This window comes from Schistocerca gregaria, chromosome 3, assembly GCF_023897955.1.
Source record: "Schistocerca gregaria isolate iqSchGreg1 chromosome 3, iqSchGreg1.2, whole genome shotgun sequence".
NCBI lineage: Eukaryota > Metazoa > Arthropoda > Insecta > Orthoptera > Acrididae > Schistocerca > Schistocerca gregaria.
In genome coordinates, this window is record NC_064922.1 from 539,416,226 (window position 1) to 539,435,861 (window position 19,636).

The 19,636-nt window shown below is 41.5% G+C and overlaps 1 protein-coding gene across 1 annotated transcript in view; it reads right to left on the reverse strand.

Annotated features, from left to right (window-relative positions):
- Positions 1-19,636, reverse strand: part of LOC126354531 (uncharacterized) — a 126,801-nt gene that overhangs the window by 77,882 nt on the left and 29,283 nt on the right. Inside the window, exon 3 of the mRNA XM_050004260.1 lies at positions 5,422-5,579. Coding sequence (XP_049860217.1) covers positions 5,422-5,579 — 158 coding nt within the window. The remainder of the gene's footprint in view (positions 1-5,421; positions 5,580-19,636) is intronic.

The following is a 19,636-nucleotide window of genomic DNA, read 5'->3' on the forward strand; positions in this document are numbered from 1 at the left end:
AGAGTGATAATGCGCTGCTTCCTGGACTAGGTTCGGAGCGACGGCCCCACATCGAATCCGCCCGGTGGATTAACGACGTGGGCCGGTGTGTCGGCTAGCCTGGACGTGGTTTTTCGGCGTTTTTCCACATCCCACTAGGTGAATACCTAGAATAATGGCTCTAAGCACTGTGGGACTTAACATCTGAGGTCACCATTCCCCTAGAACTTAGAACTACTTAAACTTAACTAACGTAAAGATATCACACACATTGATGCCCGAGGCAGGACTCGAACCTGTGACCGTAGTAGCCGCGTGGTTCTGGAATGAAGCGCCTAGAACCGCTCGACCACAGTGGCCGGCTGACTCGCAAACATTTGAAATACGTTTGCACTATTTCATGATTTAAACTAGACGCAGACAGCTGGAGTACACTGATTCCGTCCCAGAGGGGTATGGGGTGGCGTCAGGAAGGGCATCCAGCCGCCCCTTCGCACTACCCATACCAAATCCGATTTAAACAGTGTCGACACTGGTCAGATTGTGGGACAAAGGCTCAATCAATATGTAGATAGATAGAGAACCCTTTTGTTGGTCAGTAAAGTAATATCATAAGTGATAACAAGTCCCAGCTGGCACGTCGCTAAACAATTAACGGTCCAAGGGTCCTGGAGGCGGCGTGCTCTCCAGAGCAGCAGCTCTGTCCTTGTGGCGCAGCAGAGGTGGAGGTCTCAAGAGTTGCTGGGTGTGATGGAACTAAAGTGCTCCTTGCAGAACTTAACAGATGTATATTGGAATTCGCAGCAAATTCTTGCTTTGTCTCCCATGGTTGTGTTTTGTCAGGCCTCTTCATTCTGGACTGTCTTCACGTTGTTACTTGCGCAGTTCTTCGCTGCTACCGAAGTAGTGACCAGATGTGGCCATCGTGTGGTGACGCTGGGCGGCAATTTGCTGCCCAGCGTATGTACTTTGCTGTTGCGGGGCCGCGCAGCACATTCGCATAAGGTGCGGGCGGTCGCCTTGAAACGGTCGTGAAGTCTAAGGACTTTTGCTGTCTCATGTAGTGTTGCGACCGGAAAATCACAGACCGGTGCAGAGTCGCGCCCTTCTGAAGCGTCTTCATCTACATCTGCATAAACAAGACTAGTCTGCAAATCACACTTACGTGCGTAGCAGATGGCTCATCGAACCATCTTCACAATAATTCTCTGTTATTCCACTCCCGAACAGCGCACGGAAGAAATGAATACCCGTATCTTTCCGTGTAAGTTCTGATTCCTCTTATTATATTATGATGATTGCTTATCCCTATGTAGGTCGGCATCAACAAAAAAATTTTCGCATTCGTAGGAGAAAGTTAGTGAATGAAATTTCATGAGATGATCCCGACACAAGGAGAAACGTTTTTGTTTTATTGATGTCCACCCGTTTTCCTGCACCATGTCCATGACACTCCCTCCCCTATTTCTCGACAACACATAACGTGCTGCCCTGAATTGAACTTACTTTATGTACTCCATTAATCCAATCTGGTAATGATCCCACACCACACAGCAGTATTCTAAAAGATGATGGACAAGCGTAGTAGATCTGTTGCACCTTATAATTGTTCTGCCAATAAAATGGAATCTTTGGTTCACTTTCCAATTTAAGTTGTTCATAATTGTAATTCCTATGTATTTAGTTGAAAGTACGGCCTTTAGATTTGACTGATTTATCGGGTAACCAGGTACACTGGATTCCTTTTAACACTCATGTGGAGGATCTCACACTTTTCATTATTTAGTGTCAACCACCAATTTTCGTCCCATACAGATATCTTATCTAAATGGTTTTGCAGTTGATCTTCTTATGACTCGCTAGATGATAAACGACATCATCTACAAACAACCTAAGATGGCTGCCAAGATTGTCTCATAAATCGTTAATATAGATAAGGAACAGCAGAGGGTTAAACAGTACCTTGGCGAAAGCAAGATATCACTTCTGTTTTACTCGATGACTTTCTGTCAGTTACAACGAACTGTGATTTCCCTGACAGGAAATCACGAATCCAGTCGCATAACAATATTCCATAAGCACGCAATTTGACGACTAGGTACTTGCGTGGTACAGTATCGAAAGCATTTTGGAAATCCACAAACAGGAAAAAAATGTGAAATCCATTCTCAGCACCATTCAACACTTCATGTGCGTAAAGTGCTAGTAGTTACGATCTTTTCTAAACCCTTGTTGATTATGTGTCAATAGACCCTTCTCTTCGAGATAATTCATGATGTTCGAACATTGCACACTGACGTTAATGATACTGGCCTGTATTTCAGTGGATTACTCCTATTGCCTTTCTGGAATACTGGAGAGACCTGCATAACTTTCGAGTTTTTGGATGCGTGTCGACTGCAAATCCCCTTATGAGGGCAGTGTATTCAAGGAAAGGGCAGGGCAGCGCCTTGTACAGGATAACGCCCTGCCATGGCTGAAGCCTGAGTCTGGATTGCTATTGCCCAGAGCTTTCTTTTTCTTTATTGTGGTCTTCTGACTTGTCTCCAGTCGAGCCAATTTTGGGTATGATGGCCGAGAAGTGACCTGTGAGACTCGTCAATGAACAACTGCTACAGAACTACGCGAACAGATCGAGCAGGCGTGGAGAAACGTATCCTATTACAATATTAGCCATCTGTACAGTCGACTGGATGCCAGAGTCCTGCCCATGGAGGCTATCCCACTTACTAATATGGGTGTTTCAACATGTAGCGATATCTGCAGGGGACGGCTGCCAGTGGCACAATCCGCCACTCTTCAGCCGAGTGATATGGCAACTAATACAAGAATAAAATGTTACATATAAGGCGATAAAAAAGGGGAACATAAAACAGAGTAAAGGGAGATAATGAAGGTAAAAATACACTGACATGGAGACGTTCATGGGGGGACAGTTAAGAAAAAAAGTCGACATAAAGTTAAAAAAAACACTGTTGTCGATTTGTAGAACACAAAACAGACACTGAAGTCACACACACAGGTTAAAAGTTGTCCACAGTATTAAAAAAACTCCAGAACAGCACACTTTAAACCCACTTGGAGCACACACGATGAAGAATAAAACTGCCAGGTGGGACCTGCCGAGGGAGAGGCCTGAGAGGATGGAAAAAGAAGGGAGAGCAAGGTGAAGCAGGGGAGGGGGCGGGATGAAAGGGGAGGAGGCGTCAGCGGGTACACAAAGAGGCAGGAGACTGCCCGGAGCTCGTGCGCCGGATTAAATAGCCGCCTCGCGAATGTATACTTGTAGGTGTATTTTCAGAGCGTGGCCTGGCCCGAGCGCTGTAGAAGATCTCTTCTAGCCTTGCGATGAGTTGCAGAGTTGCAAAGCCCTGTGTCGTCTGAATTGGAGCGGCTGAGCAACCCATACGATGTATATGTTGCGTATGGTGTAGTCAGTACATGCTGTCCAGGGCGCCCCTGCATAAACATCCTCCACTATCCTAGAACACATCTCAACTCCTCCCCTCCCCTCCTTCCCCCCCCTCTCACACTTACACACCCTATACCCCACACTCTCTCTTTTTCATTCTCTCTCCCTCTTACACATACTCACACTCATGTGCACACATATACACACAAACAAAGGAGACTTGGATATCTTTATCAGAGCAGCTCCGCACAAACTCGCATCAGACATTCAGAATTAGTGCCACACTGTTGTGAATGTATTACCGTAAGTATTTTTGTCAACTCGTTTTGCGAATAACAACTTGTAGCACCTGATAACAGTAAGTGACAAAAGGAGGAAGAACGGTTTGATCATCACACCTACAAGAAACACCAAGGCTACACAATATGAGGAATGATGTATGTACACAACATCCACAACTATTACTCCCAGGCAGAGTACAGAAAAATAATTACTTTCCGACTACATTGCTGTCAAGGAATGAACTGTATAAAAGCAGGCCACTGTGTAAAACCCACGGTTTGAAAGTAACGCAGGTTTCTATGAATAATTATAAAAAAATAAATACGGATGCGGAGGGTTTTTGTAGTATTTTAGAGACAAAAACGCGATTGGCGGAAGGGACACACAGATGCTAAACATATTTTGGTAAACAATAAGAAAGAAGAAGAAGAAGAAGACGATGTTTCGGAGGAGGCAGAGTTTCTAAAATACAAGCTTTTTGAGTCATCATTATGGCTTTTTCTGGTTAATGGAAAAGAATTTTCTAGTTGGTTGTGTGATAATTAAATTTCATAATCCACTCCACCCCTCCAAGCAGATAACTAACAGTCCCATTTCTCACGCTGTAATGGCAAACTATTAAAATAATAAAGCTCTTCTCTTCACGTCTGTCTGTAGGGTAACAGATTCATTCCTATATTACGAACCAAATGAAACAAACATCACTTAGTACAGTGTTACGGGCCTTCTTGGCAACGTAAATATCCTGAAGTATGTAAGGCAACGATGCATATACGTCATGGATGATGGTCACTGGGGACTAGCAACGTACCTTGAAAAGTGTGTTCTAGTACCTTGAGAGTCGCTAGTACAATATTACACTGTTTTAATTGTTTTCGCAGTGGAATCACAATAACTAGATACAGTCCATTCCGAATAATGGAAACCGATAAAAACGAATTATTTCATCTGCGGAATCATTACATCAATTCTGGACTTTCCATCCTCCTGAGAGGGGTTATTAGTACCTTGGAATAAATAACCACTGTTTCGAAGAATCTCTCTGTCACTAAGTGACCTTAGTCAACTAAAACGTTTAAATACGACTAGCTATTGACCTTTTAGCACGGCTGTACTCATAAAATTGAGACGCAACTGTAAAACATAAAACCCCTACCATGTTTCACAGTCTTTAAGACTCTGCCTTTCACTCATCTGGTTAATAGGAGAATTTTGAACACTAGCTTTACTATAAATATTATGGCTATGCAGTTTGCTTTGCACTGTTTTGTTAGTGAATTGTTCCCTCAGTAATCAGAAGACACATTAGTGTAAGTGGTCTTATTATCAGAAGTAAGAAGGCTCTTGAGCATTCCCGTGTTTCCATAAATAAGCTTAAAGCGTTTCTCCCACTTTTTGGGAAGCAGCCAAGAATTTTTCTTGAACTCCGTCAACTGTAATAACATTAGATACCTTGGATACAGCTTCCTTTAGTAGGTGTCTAACTTATCAGAAATGTATCACCTGACGAAGAACCGACAAATTACTCTCGTTGAATGACTGTAAGATTCGACTTGGTGGAAATATCAAACATCCAAATAGAGACGTACTGGCAGTGCACATCGCTCCAGAATATGTTACTGCAGAAGCAAAAATGCGGGACACAACGTGACCCAGAAATGAGTTGTTCATACAATGGAGATACAAGAAATTTGTCCAACACCTGTTACTCCATATAACCTAAAGCTTAGTGTAAAAATGCTACAGACCTTGCGCGACCTAAGCGACTGGCGGCGGCTCAATGTTTCTACATCAGCGTTGCTGTGCGCCAGTCCGGAATTTACGGAGATGCCCATATTCTTCGACCGATGATGTGTGGGTCCAGTCTCGCTGTCTATCGCCCTCATACTACGTCTTTGAATTTCATCTGTAATCATGAGATTTATCATTTTCGAAATTACATCTTCATATAATTTCAGGGGCAATACTGTAGAAAGAAAATGGAAAAAGTGTTATTTGTTTCCTGTTGCATCGGCGCTACCGTATGCAGGACAAGTGGGCAGATATTAAATTGAGAAGTATAAGAGGACTCAAGGTTTCTCTACCTAACCTAATATCAATAAAAATAAAAATTGGGTTGCGTGAAATGCTCACTATTGTGATAATCATCAACCACAGCTGTTCTTCTTATATTTTATATACTGCTACCAATTTCGTGCGGTAGTTCATTCTCAAGCAGTACCTAGATATAATCAGTATATATAAATTCAGGATGTCCCTCCTAAGAGTCGTCAAACGCATTTTATGTGATATTTCGGCAGATATTTGTAATTTTGTTTACGCAGCGTAAGGCTGAAACCAGCCCAGACAAATACTGTTCATCAAGTCTTTCATACGACGCCCGGTGTTAATGGAGAGCGTCGTTTTGTTTCCCAATACACAAAAAATGATTATTAAAGCGGATTTTTAAATGCCTCTTCTATTGACCGGTCCAATATTAATCCAGTGCGATACTCGGTCCGTTGCTGTTGTTGTCGTTGTTGTGGCCTTCAGTGCAAAGACTGGTTTGATGCAGCTCTCGATGCTACTCTATACTGTGCAAGTCTCTCCATTTCCGAGTAACTACTGCAACATACATCCTTAAGAATCTGCTTCCCGTATTCATCTCTTAGCCTGTCTCGGCGACTTTTACCCTCAACACATCACTCCAGTACTAAATTGGTGGTCCTTTGATGGCTCATAATGTGTTCTACCAACCGATCCCTTCTCCTAGTCAGGTTTTACCACAAATTTCTCGTATCCCCAGTTCTGTTCAGTACCTTCTCATTAGTTACGAGATCTACCCCTCTTATCCTCAGCATTCTTCTGTAGCACCACAGCCCAAAAGCTTTTATTCTCTTATCATTTAAACTGTTTATCGTCCATATTTCACATCCGTACATGGGTACACTTCATATAAATACTTTCAGAAGGGACGTCCTAACACTCAAATCTATATTCGATGTTAATAGAATTTCTCTCTTCAGAAAGGCTTTTCTTACCACTGCCAGACTAAATTTTATATCCTCCCTACTTCGACCAGCATCAGTCATTTTGCTTCCCAAATGGTGAAACTCATTTACTACTTTAACTGTCTCATTTCCTAATCTCATTCCCTCAGCATCACCTGATTTAATTCGACTAAATTCCATTGTCCTCCTTTTACCTTTGTTGATGTTCATCTTGTATTCTCTTTTCAAATCACTGCCCATTTGTTCAGCTGCTCTTCCAAGTCATTTGCAATCTCTGGCAGAATTACAATTTCGTCGGCAAACCACAGAGTTTCTATTCATTCTCCCTCGACTTTTGTTTCCTTGGCTGCTTGCTCAATATACAGAATGAATAACATCGGGAACAGGCTACAACCCTGTCTCATTCCCTTCTCAACCACTGTTTCCCTTTCGTGCCTCTTGACTCTTACAACTGCCATCTGGTTCCTGTACAAATTGTAAATAGCCTTTCGCTCCCTGTATTTTACAACTGTCACCTTTAGAATTTGAAAGAGAGTATTCCAGTCAACATCGCCAAAAGCTTCCTCGAAGCTTACAAAGGCTATAAACGTAGGTTTCCCTTTTCTTAACGTATCTTCTATGAGAAGTCGTAGGGTCAGTATTGCCTCACGTGTTAATAAATTTCTCCAGAATAGAAACTGATGTTCCCCGAGGTCAGCTTTTACCAGTTTTCTATTCTTCTGTAAAGGATTCGTGTTATTATTTTGCGACTGTGACTTAATAAACTGACAGTCCGGTAATTTTCACACCTATCAGCACCGGCTTTCTTTGGAATTCAAATTGAAGTCTGACGCATCTTGCTCACCGGATGGAAGAGTTTTATTATGACTTGCTCTCCCAAGGCTAACAATAGCTCTAACGGAATGTTGTCTACTCCCGGGGCCTTGTTTCGACTTAAGTATTTCAATGCTTTGTCAAATTCTTCTCGCAGTATCATATCTCCCTTCTCAACTTCATCTATGTCCTCTTACATCTCCATAATATTGCCCTCAAGTACCCTCCATATACCTCTTCCATCTTTCTGCTTTCCCTTCTTTGTTCAGGACTGATTCTCCATCTGAACTCTTAATATTCATACAGGTGGTTTTCTTTTCTCCAAAAGTATCTTTAATTTTCCTGGAAGCGACATCAGTCTTACCGCTAGTGATATATGCCTCTACATCCTTACATTTGTTCTCTACCCATGCCTGTTCAGCCATTTTGCACTTCCTCTCGATCTCATTTTTTAGACGTTTGTATTCCCCTTCACTTGCTTCAATTAATTCATTTTTATATTTTATCCTTTCATCGATTAAATTCTATACCTCTTCTGTTACACAAGGATTTCTAACAGCTTTCGTCTTTTTACCTACTTGACCCTCTGCTATCTTCCTTACTTCATCTCTCAAAGCTACCCATTCTTCTTCTACTGTATTCCTTTCTCCTGTTCTTGTCAATTGTTCCCTAATGCTCATTCTTTCTACAGCCTCTTGTTCTTTCAGATTACCCTGCCTTCTTGCAGTTTCTTTAGTTTTAATCTGCAGTTCATAACCAATAAACTGTGGTTAGAGTCCACATCTGCCCCTGGAAATGTCTTACAATTTAAAAACCAGGTTACGAAATCTCTGTCTTACCATTTTATAATCAATGTGAAACCTTCCGATGTCTCCAGGTCTCTCCATGTATACAACCTCTTTCATGATACTTAAACCAAGTGTTAGCTAGGTTTAAATTACGCTCTGTGCAAAATTCTACCAGGCGAGTTGCTCTTTTATTTCTTTCCCCCCAGTACATATTCACCTATTACATTTCCTTCTCTACATTTTCCTACTATCGAATTCCAGTACCTCAAGACAATTAAATTTTCGTCTCCGTTAACTATATGAATATTTCTTTTATCTCCTCATACATGTCCTCAATCTCCTGCTCACTTGCACAGCTAGTTGGTATATACTAGCACTGCTATGCTGGGTGTGGGCTTCGTGTCTATCTTGGCTACAAAATGTGTTCACTATGCTGTTCATAACAGCTTACCCGCGTTCCTATTTTTTAAAATTCATTATTAAATCGACCTCCCCCCATGAACCATGGACACTGCCGTTGATGGGGAGGCTTGCGTGCCTCAGCGATACAGATAGCCGTACCGTAGGTGCAACCACAACGGAGGGGTATCTGTTGAGAGCTCAGACAAACGTGTGGTTTCTGAAGAGGGGCAGCAGCCTTTTCAGTAGTTACAAGGGCAACAGTCCAGATGGTTGACTGATCTGGCCTTGTAACAATAACTAAAACGGCCTTGCTGTGCTGGTACTGCGAATGGCTGAAAGCAAGGCGAAACTACGGCCGTAATTATTCCCGAGGGCATGCAACTTTACTGTATGATTAAATGACGATGGCGTCCTCTTGGGTAAAATATTCCGGAGGTAAAATAGTCCCCCATTCGGATCTCCGGGCGGGGACTACTCAAGAGGATATCGTTGTCAGGAGAAAGAAAATTGGCGTTCTACGGATCGGAGCGTGGAATGGCAGATCACTTAATCGGGCAGGTAGGTTAGAAAATTTAAAAAGGGAAATGGATAGGTCAAAGTTAGATATAGTGGGAATTAGTGAAGTTCGGTTGCAGGAGGAACAAGACTTCTGGTCAGGTGACTACAGGTTTATAAACACAAAATCAAATAGGATTAATGCAGGAATAGGTTTAATAATGAATAGGAAAATGGGAATGCGGGTAAGCTACTACAAACAGCATAGTGAACGCATTATTGTGGCCAAGATAGATACGAAGCCCACACCTACTACAGTAGTACAAATTTATATGCCAACTAGCTCTACAGATGACGAAGAAATTGAAGAAATGTGTGATGAAATAAAAGAAATTATTCAGATAGTGAAGGGTGACGAAAATTTAATAGTCATGGGTGACTGGAATTCGGTAGTAGGAAAAGGGAGAGAAGGAAACGTAGTAGGTGAATATGAATAGGGGCTAAGAAATGAAAGAGGAAGCCGCCTGGTAGAATTTTGCACAGAGCACAACTTAATCATAGCTCACACTTGGTTTAAGAGTCATGAAAGAAGGTTGTATGCATGGAAGAACCCTGGAGATACTAAAAGGTATCAGATAGATTATATAATGGTAAGACAGAGATTTAGGAATCAGGATTTAAATTGTAAGACATTTCCAGGGGCAGATGTGGACTCTGACCACAATCTATTGATTATGAACTGTAGATTAAAACTGAAGAAACAACAAAAAGGTGGGAATTTATGGAGATGGGGGCTAGTAGAAATCCTTGTGTAACAGAAGAAATATTGTATTTAACGGATGAAAGGAGAAAATATAAAAATGCAGTAAATGAAGAAGGCAAAAAGGAATACAAACGTCTCAAAAATGAGATCGACAGGAAGCGCAAAATGGCTAAGCAGGGATGGCTAGAGGACAAATGTAAGGATGTAGAGGCTTATCTCACTAGGGGTAAGATAGATATTGCCAACAGGAAAATTAAAGAGGCCTTTGGAGGTAAGAGAACCACTTGTATGAACATCAACAGCTCAGATGGAAACCCTGTTCTAAGCAAAGAAGGGAAAGCAGAAAAGTGGAAGGAGTATATAGAGGGTCTACACAAGAGCGATGTACTTGATTACAATATTATGGAAATGGAAGAGGATGTAGATGAAGATGAAATGGGAGATATGACACTGAGTGAAGTGTTTGACAGAGCACTGAAAGACCTGAGTCGCAACAAGGCCCCCGGAGTAGACAACATTCCATTGGAACTACTGACGGCCTTGGGAAAGCCAGTCCTGACAAAACTCTACCATCTGGTGAGCAAGATGTTTGAAACAGGCGAAATACCATCAGACTTCAAGAAGAATATAATAATTCCAATCCCAAAGAAAGCAGGTGCTGACAGATGTGAAAATTACCGAACTACCAGTTTAATAAGTCACAGCTGCAAAATACTAACGCGAATTCTTTACAGACGAATGGAAAAACTAGTAGAAGCCGACCTCGGGGGAGATAAGTTTGGATTCCGTAGAAATACTGGAACACGTGAGGCAATACTGACCTTACGACTTAACTTAGAAGAAAGATTAAGGAAAGGCAAACCTACATTTCTAGCATTTGTAGACTTAGAGAAAGCTTTTGACAATTTTGACTGGAATACTCTCTTTCAAATTCTGAAGGTGGCAGGGGTAAAATACAGGGAGAGAAAGGCTATTTACAATTTGTACAGAAACCAGATGGCAGTTATAAGAGTCGAGGGACATGAAAGGGAAGCAGTTGTTGTAGCCTCTCCCCGATGTTATTCAATCTCTATATTGAGCAAGCAGTAAAGGAAACAAAAGAAAAATTCGGAGTAGGTATTAAAATGCATGGAGAAGAAATAAAACCTTTGAGATTCGCCTATGACATTGTAATTCTGTCAGAGACAGCAAAGGACTTGGAAGAGCAGTTGAATGGAATCGATAGCGTCTTGAAAGGAGGATGTAAGATGAACGTCAACAAAAGCGAAACGAGGATAATGGAATGTAGTCGAATTAAGTCGGGTGATGCTGAGGAAATTAGATTAGGAAATGAGACACTTAAAGTAGTAAAGGAGTTTTGCTATTTGGGGAGCAAAATGATGGTCGAAGTAGAGAGGACATAAAATGTCGACTGGCAACGGAAAGGAAAGCGTTTCTGAAGAAGATAAATTTGTTAACATCGAGTATATATTTAAGTGTCAGGAAGTCATTTCTGAAAGTATTTGTATCGAGTGTAGCCATGTATGGAAGTGAAATATGGACGATAAATAGTTTGGACAAGAAGAGAATAGAAGCTTTCGAAATGTGGTACTACAGAAGAATGCTGAAGATTTGATGGGTAGATCACATAACTTATGAGGAAGAATGGAATAGGATTGGGGAGGAGAGACGTTTGTGGCACAACTTGACCAGAAGAAGGGATCGGTTGGTAGGACATGTTCTGAGGCATCATGGGATCATTAATTTAGTATTGGAGGGCAGCATGTAGGGTAAAAATCGTAGAGGGAGACCAAGAGATGAATACACTAAGAAGATTCAGAAGGATGTAGGTTGCAGTAAGTACTGGGAGCTGAAGAAGCTTGCACAGGATAGAGTAGCATGGAGAGCTGCATCAAACCAGTCTTAGGACTGAAGACCACAACAACAAACATATTAAATCTACTCCTGCATTACACCTATTTGATCTTGTGTTTATAAGACTGTATTTATCTGACCAGAAACCCTGTTCCTCCAGCCACCGAACTTCACTAATATCTTACCTTAACCTATTCACTTTCCTTTAGAAATTTTCTAACCTATTAGCCTGATTAAGGGATCTGACGTTCCATGCTCTGATCCGTAGATTGCCAGTCGTGCTTCTTCTGATAAGACGTCCTCCTGTGTAGTTCCCGCCCGGAGATCCACTGATGCGAAAGGAGTACTGTTTTATCTCCGGAATATTTTACCCAAGAGGACGCCATCATCATTTAACCATACAGTAGAGCTGCAGCCCTCGGGAAAAATTACAGCTGTAGTGTCCCTTGGTTTTAGTCGTTTGCAATACCGGCACAGTAATGCCGTTTTACGTGACGTTACAAGGCCAAATCAGTCACCTATGCAGACTGTTGTCCTTGGACCTACTCAAAAGGCTGCTTCCCCTCGTCATAAACCACACGTTTGTCTGGCCTCTCAACAGATACCCCTCAGTTGTGGCTGTACTTACAGTACGGCTATCTGTATTGCTGAGGCACGCAAGTCTCTCCACCAACGACGAGGTCAAAGGTTCATAGGGGGGTTTAGCGATATGTATGAAGAAGGACAGTAAACACGAAGAATGACCAGTAATCGAATAGCGAATGCACTAGACTTCTTGGGACTGCTCTATGAATGGGCATTTAAAATTCTACTTCAAAAATTATTTTGTTAGTAATGGGAAACAAACCATTGGCACTCATCGTTACGTTAAGGACGGTATGAACAGTATTCGCCTGGGATAATTTCAGCTACACATTGGAAAAACGAAGTTGCAAGTATCTTACGAAGCTCAGGAGGAAGTCGTATGACATTTATTGGCCGGGACATCCCCTTCAGGGCTCAGCCGCCGTATTGCAAGTCTTTTTACTTGACGCCACTTCGGCGATTATCGTGTCAGTGATGATGAAGGACACACAACACCCTGTCCCCTGCCGGGAACCGAATCCGGGCCCCCTTGCTTGGCAGACGGTAACGCTACTGCTCCGCTACGGAGGCGGACATATAATTTTTTGTTGTATCGTAATTTTTACTGACCTTACAAGATCTTAAATGCTCATCTATATATTTGTTGATTGTATCAGGTAGCAACACATAAAATGTAAAGTAAGCAGTTCTGTAGGATTATAATTACAATTGTAGGCATTTTATACAATTTGTTGACGTTGCAGAACAGCATACACAAGATATATATAAACCATATTGCTTTTTTTATTTTATGCCCAAATGATATAACTTCTTATTTTCAATTTTAACACACGGAAATAAGTAACAATAAACAGGAAGTTATTTATTGTTATAGGAATAACAAAACGTATTGAAAATAGGTACCTACAAGTCTGCATGTGTGTTAATATCCTTATGTAATTTAAATGTCTGAGTGCATCAAATGTTTTAGTATCTATCACGTCCGTAAATAAACCGTTCTTCCATGAGACTGGTTTTGATTGATTAAGGAGATATGTTATCATATACAGTAAATTTTATTAGCATGAAGGTGATGTGAAAAAAAATACAACATAGTTTTAAATGAGACAAACAATGAAGCAAAAACATAGTCTGCGACGGAAAGAAATACTCGTTTATGACATGGCCTCGCAGCAATATGAGTTAATAAAACTAGAACTAAGCCACCTAAGAACAGTCTTCTGGCAAAACGGCTATATCACCGCCAGATATCACAGGCTACTTCTGGTGAGACACGCAGGAAAAACACCACGCTGCTCGGAGTGGGCGCGTGGTTTAAGGCGCCATGCCACGGATTACGCGGCCCTTCCCGAGGGAGGTTCGAGTCCTCCCTCGGGCATCGGCGTGTGTGTTGTTCTTAGCGTAAGTTAGTTTAAGCAGTGTGTAAGTTCAGGGACCGATGACCTCAGTAGTTTGATCCCTTAGGAATTCACACGCATTTGAACACTTAAAAAACACATCTGAGGAAGGGAACAAGAAACCTGAATTTTTGCCTTTCTGTGCCAGTGTCGGGAAAGATTAGCTTGCTCCTGAAGAGACACATCATCTCATCAGTGTTCAGGCTCCTAGGCAAAATACGACAGCTCATGGGGCCTGTGAAGGATGATTTAGGGCTTAGGATGCCTGGAGTGTACAAAATACCCTGTCAGTGGGGCTGCGACTACATCGACCAAACAGTTTATACTGTGGAGCAAAGCCGGACGGAACAGAAGAGGTCCTTATTCCTGCGCTGCCGTGGTAGAACACACTTTATAAAATCGACACAGAATTCTATTCGACAAAACATCTGTCATTATGAGGACGAAGAGATATTGGGGTAGCGCCATACAAGAAGTGGCAGAAACACAAATATCTCAAAATACCATCTACGAAGACTACGATCTGCAGCTCAGTACAGCCTGGAACCCCGCTATTACAAGGTTGAAGCTGGCGCGACGGATGCGGGATAAAGACGTTACCACAACTGGCGAGGAAGAGAGCACCAGTGAAGTCACAGCCAGTGGTGCGATTACACAACAGCGGGGCCATTGCGACACGGCAGTCATTTTAACGCTTGACAATGGCCGAGGAGAGATCGCTGGAAAGCTTATGGGACTATAAACATCTGACGTGGCTAGAAGCCTGAGAAAATTTTGTCAGAAATACTCGTGTTGATTTTGTTGAAATCTCTAGCGCCACGAAACTTCTAGATAAAGTAAAGTCAATAGTGATAAATTCAAAACTGAACGAGGGAGCACACATATCACAAAAATCATTCCCAGGAGTTTTAGCGAAAATTTTCAGCTTTTTAAACTGTGGAAACTAAGGATGAACACGTATTGATGGAACATACCTGCATCATATTCGATTTGCTGATGACAATGTACAGTCTGCTCTAGCGCAGATAAAATACACCAACGGATAAAAGAACTTAAAAGACTATTTTGAATATTAGGCCTGCAGTACACTTGACATATCTATCGAAGATGAAAACAATATTGGATGAATTCCGAAATAAATAAACGGAAGGGTGAAAAGGGCGTTAAGTGCTTAAGGTAAACTAAACAGGTTTCTCAGAACTAATTTTCTGACGTTTGTGAAAAGCGAATCTTAATTATACGATTAGTGTATCTTGCTACTTTAAACTTATGGTCTTTTAATGTGAAAAGAATTCAGAAATGACGACTGCTCTGTCAGTTACGGTCCGATACATATTGCAAACTATCGGGAGACATGAGAAAACAATTAAAGGTATCAGGAAACATACTGGAGTGGAAGATGTAATTATGAGTGCAATGAAAATAAAACGGAGATGGAAAGGATACGCAGTCAGCGAGTTAATTGTTGGACTGAGGGAATTCTTTGCTTGGAAAAACATACACAGCTTGGGAGTAGGTTTGCTGAAAAGAAAATAACACACACTCCTTGTGCAGCACCTCTATTACTGAGTAAATGAATTTTATCGTTTTGATAGAACTGACTTTGGAGAGTAATATGACAAATTTCTACTGGTTTTTGTAAATTAGGATTAATTTAGATAATTGACTGTATGTATGTGCTTTGTTACATTACTCAGACTGACACACTCTTCTCAATTTAATCGATTATTTATGTATTTGCGTAGTGAAATGATAAAATTCTGATTCTGGTTTCAAGAAGAGAAAAGACAGAGAGAGCAACGTAATGGGAGGTGGATGTAGGACAAAATTTGATGCGTGTATCTGAAGACCGCAATGCGAGGAAAATCCCAGAAGGGGCTGCTGTCCAACTGTGGATGGCAAATGGCTGATGAAGATGATACCGATCATGATTATGATACTTATCCATAAACAGTCTGTTCCTTTATGAAATAAAGCAAATGAAAAAACATTCCTTCAATACCTGTGATGACTAAAGTGAAATGAACAGAACCATTTACGAATATGTACGATAGTGTAATGGAAGCATCAATTCTGATAGAAGATTAGAGTTTCTCATCCACTAATCGATGACGTCGTTAAATGTGCCATAAGTTCATCTATCGACGTTTTGATGGAACCATCCTGTGATTTGCCTTAAATAAAAGGGAAAACAGTTGTAAAAGCTAAGATCACATGGCCAGATAAGATATTAGCGCATGCTTCACCCGAATAAAAGTCGTGTCTGAAGCAATTTGCCATCCCATTCTCTTTGTAGCTGTAATGAAATAGATATACTTTCTTAGTACATAAAGAGAAAAACACGATATCATATCACTACTGATATCAAAGTTACAAACACATAATATTGTAATTTTTTGAGAATTATGTTGAATAAACAGTATTATTAAAATAAGAGTCCGAGTTTACAAAAACAGAGAGAATGCACATGGCATCCAGTATCCTTTCGCTCAGTTTATAAAAACCAGGCATATTCGATGCAATGTGCTGACAGTCCTATACATTCTACAGAGCGATTTTGAACAATGTGGGCAAGAGCAACACTATCTCTGAGGGTAAAGGGAACAAGTACGGTTGAAGAAATATATATCTTCAAATATGCAAGAGGATATTTTATCGTGCAATGTAGCACAAACATCATTGCATTTCAGTTGAGAACAGGCTGATAAATGGGGCCCCACAGGCCTCCAGGCACCAACGGACACTACAACAGGGACGCTCAGTTCGTTCAATTGCTCCTCCTTGCAGATAATGTCGAAGTATCACCCTGCCATAAAGCAAATTTGGGCTGGGACACTGCAAGTAGAAGTTGCATGGTATTTCATACCTCCAAAGACGCTTCTTTCAGAAGAAGAGGTCTTGTGTCGTTTTGGAGGTGCGTGTAGTCCTCATCACATATTGCCACGGAAGGACGATCGATCTAAAAGGCACTCACCAACGGCCCCGTCAATGAGCCGTGCGGAAAGTTGTAGACACCTAGAGATCCCATTGAAAATCCACTGTAAGTCACAGGGCAGTATGTTGACCAGTGGGATGTACTGTACACGCTCCTTCACGTTATGACCGTGCTGCCTTGTAGCACAGAAATCGCATTTCTCCACGTTAGGTTCATTAGCTCTTATTTGTTCCTTAACCTCATAGGTGCTACTTCAAATTGTTTATCCCAATTATTGAAAATTTCCCTGCGTATCCAACATAAAAGAGTTAAAAAATCAATTTCATGACAATAGTGAGTGTCGTAGAAAGAAATTGCAAGTTCCGGACATACAAATAAGAATTTATATGTCCATCCTTCTAACTGAAGGTTTGAGGAACTTCGGTCATTCACTAGTGTAATAAAATGAACACCTGCAACAGTCCTTTCGATTACAGAACTCTATAGAAACCGGTTCATAGATGCCGGCTACTGATGGGATCTTGTCAACGATGGGAGTTCACCCCCTCAGCTTCAGTTAAGGCCTGACGATGGTGTACTGAATCAACGAAACTGGCAGCTGTATAATAAACAGCATATATGGCTACAGGTGTTCCATTTTATTACACGCACACAAATAAAAAATCGTAATAACAAACAGAAAAAGAGTTCTCTTTATAGGCATAGAGATATCATCAGTATGCGGCTCTATAATTTCCTTCAGAGTAAATATAAATACTTAAAACATTCAATATGTAGATTAACTACTGTCGTTTCTTGTTACGTTTCTGCCGAATCTAATAGATATAGGTCTTTAAAAACAATTTATTTACATCATTATTTGTATAAATTCAGGGAACGACTTGTAAGCAAGTTCTATAAAAATCAATTTTGTAATAAATTAAGTAAATGTGATTTAGTCACTCAAAAATTATTGAAAACTTTAATGTAAAAAGTATGTAAATATCATTAATATGTTGCTGTTGTTGTGGTCTTCAGTCCTGAGACTGGTTTGATGCAGCTCTCCATGCTACTCTATCCTGTGCAAGCTTCTTCATCTCCCAGTATCCACTGCAACCTACATCCTTCTGAATCTGCTTAGTGTATTCGTCTCTTGGTCTCCCGCTACGAAATTTACCCTCCACACTGCCCTCCAATACTAAACTGGTGATCCCTTGATGCCTCAGAACATGTCCTACCAACCGATCCCTTCTTCTCGTCAAGCTGTGCCACAAACGTCTCTCCTCCCCAATCCTATTCAACACTACCTGATTAGTTATGTGATCTACCCATCTAATCTTCAGCATTCTTCTGTAGCACCACATTTCGAAAAATTCTATTCTATTTTTGTCCAAAATATTTATCGTCCATGTTTCACTTGCATACATGGCTACACTCCATACAAATACTTACAGAAACGACTGCCTGACACTTAAATCTATACTCGATGTTATCAAACTTCTCTTCTTCAGAAATGCTTTCCTTGTCATCGTTAATATACCTGAACTATTTTGTACTGCTATTAACTCTCGCACCTGATAATATACACCGCCAGAAAAAAAATAGTGGACCACTTTAAACGTTTCCAAATGAAATGATTAGTGGCAGTTCTGCGGTACCAGGTATCGACACATACTGAAACGCCCATATTAGTATGTGGTGTAGCCTCCACGGGCGGCAACGCAGGTGCTGAATCTGGCATCCACTCGATAGCACAGATGGCGAATGCTGTCCTGGTATGCTTAGTGCCACGCTGCTCGAACTGTCCAATAGTGGTGTAAGAGCTGTTGGTTGCGGTGCACGAGTCAGTCCTCATCATATCCCATACGTGCTCGTCTGGAGGTCCTGCTGGCCAAGGAAGTTGCTGCACGTCTTGCGCAGAACGCTGAGTTTCCCAGACAGTGTGTGGGCGATCGCTATTCTGATGAAACAATACATCACCTTCCTGTTGCAATAACGGCAGAAGAACGTGTCTAACAACATTCTGCATGTACAGAGAGCTGGTTAGTGTTTCCTCCAGAAAAACCAACGGTGGACGAGAGACCATAAGATGTGGATGTCTTCGATGAATACGCACAAACGACCATCATTTCGTGCACAGAGAAGCTGCTTTCATCGGTGAAGACCACGGCGCGCCATTCCATTTTCCAAGAGATCCTCTGACGGCACCAGTAGAGCCACGCATGTCGACGCTGTGGTATGAGAGGAAGTTGGGCTCTAGTCTGCGGGCCCGAATTCCCCTTGCCAATACTCGTAACAACCGGTTCGCAACAGTTCGTGTTGACACGTCTTGGCTCACAAGCCATCTTATCTGTACTGTGGTAGCTGTACGATCTGCCACTGCCTTAAAATAGGACGATCCCGGCGGGTGTCTTTGCTTTGTGTACGTCCAGAATCTCGTCTACAGGTATGAGAATGTCCACGTGGCCATTGATACCAGCATCGTTGCACAGCTGACACAGGACGTCCAGCCTGTGTGGCTATTCTCCGAAAAGACCATCCTGCCACTCAGGAAGTCACAATTTGACCACTTTCAAACTCGCTCAGTTGACTGTCGGAAGCACTTGTGCCTCTTCGTGGCATGACTGCCTGCTTCCTTCAGACGTTTGCACCACACTAAGCCTTCTGGCTCTCACCATCGCCTATTAAAGGTCAGACAAACCATTATCAGTACATCTACTATTCCTCGGGTGGCATATGCCGTTATCGGATCAAAATCGAAGTCGTCGTTCTAGGTGTACTACTTACTTTTTCTGGCAGTGTAAGGGAAAGGTGAGCGAAGCGTTATATGGTTCTTAATTTGTCATTGCCTACAACACAAAATTAACAAAAATACGTATAAAGTTAATAAGTGACTGCGAAAAAATTTGCATTACTAACATGGACACTCACTAACATGTGAAACCTAAATTTAACTACAAGT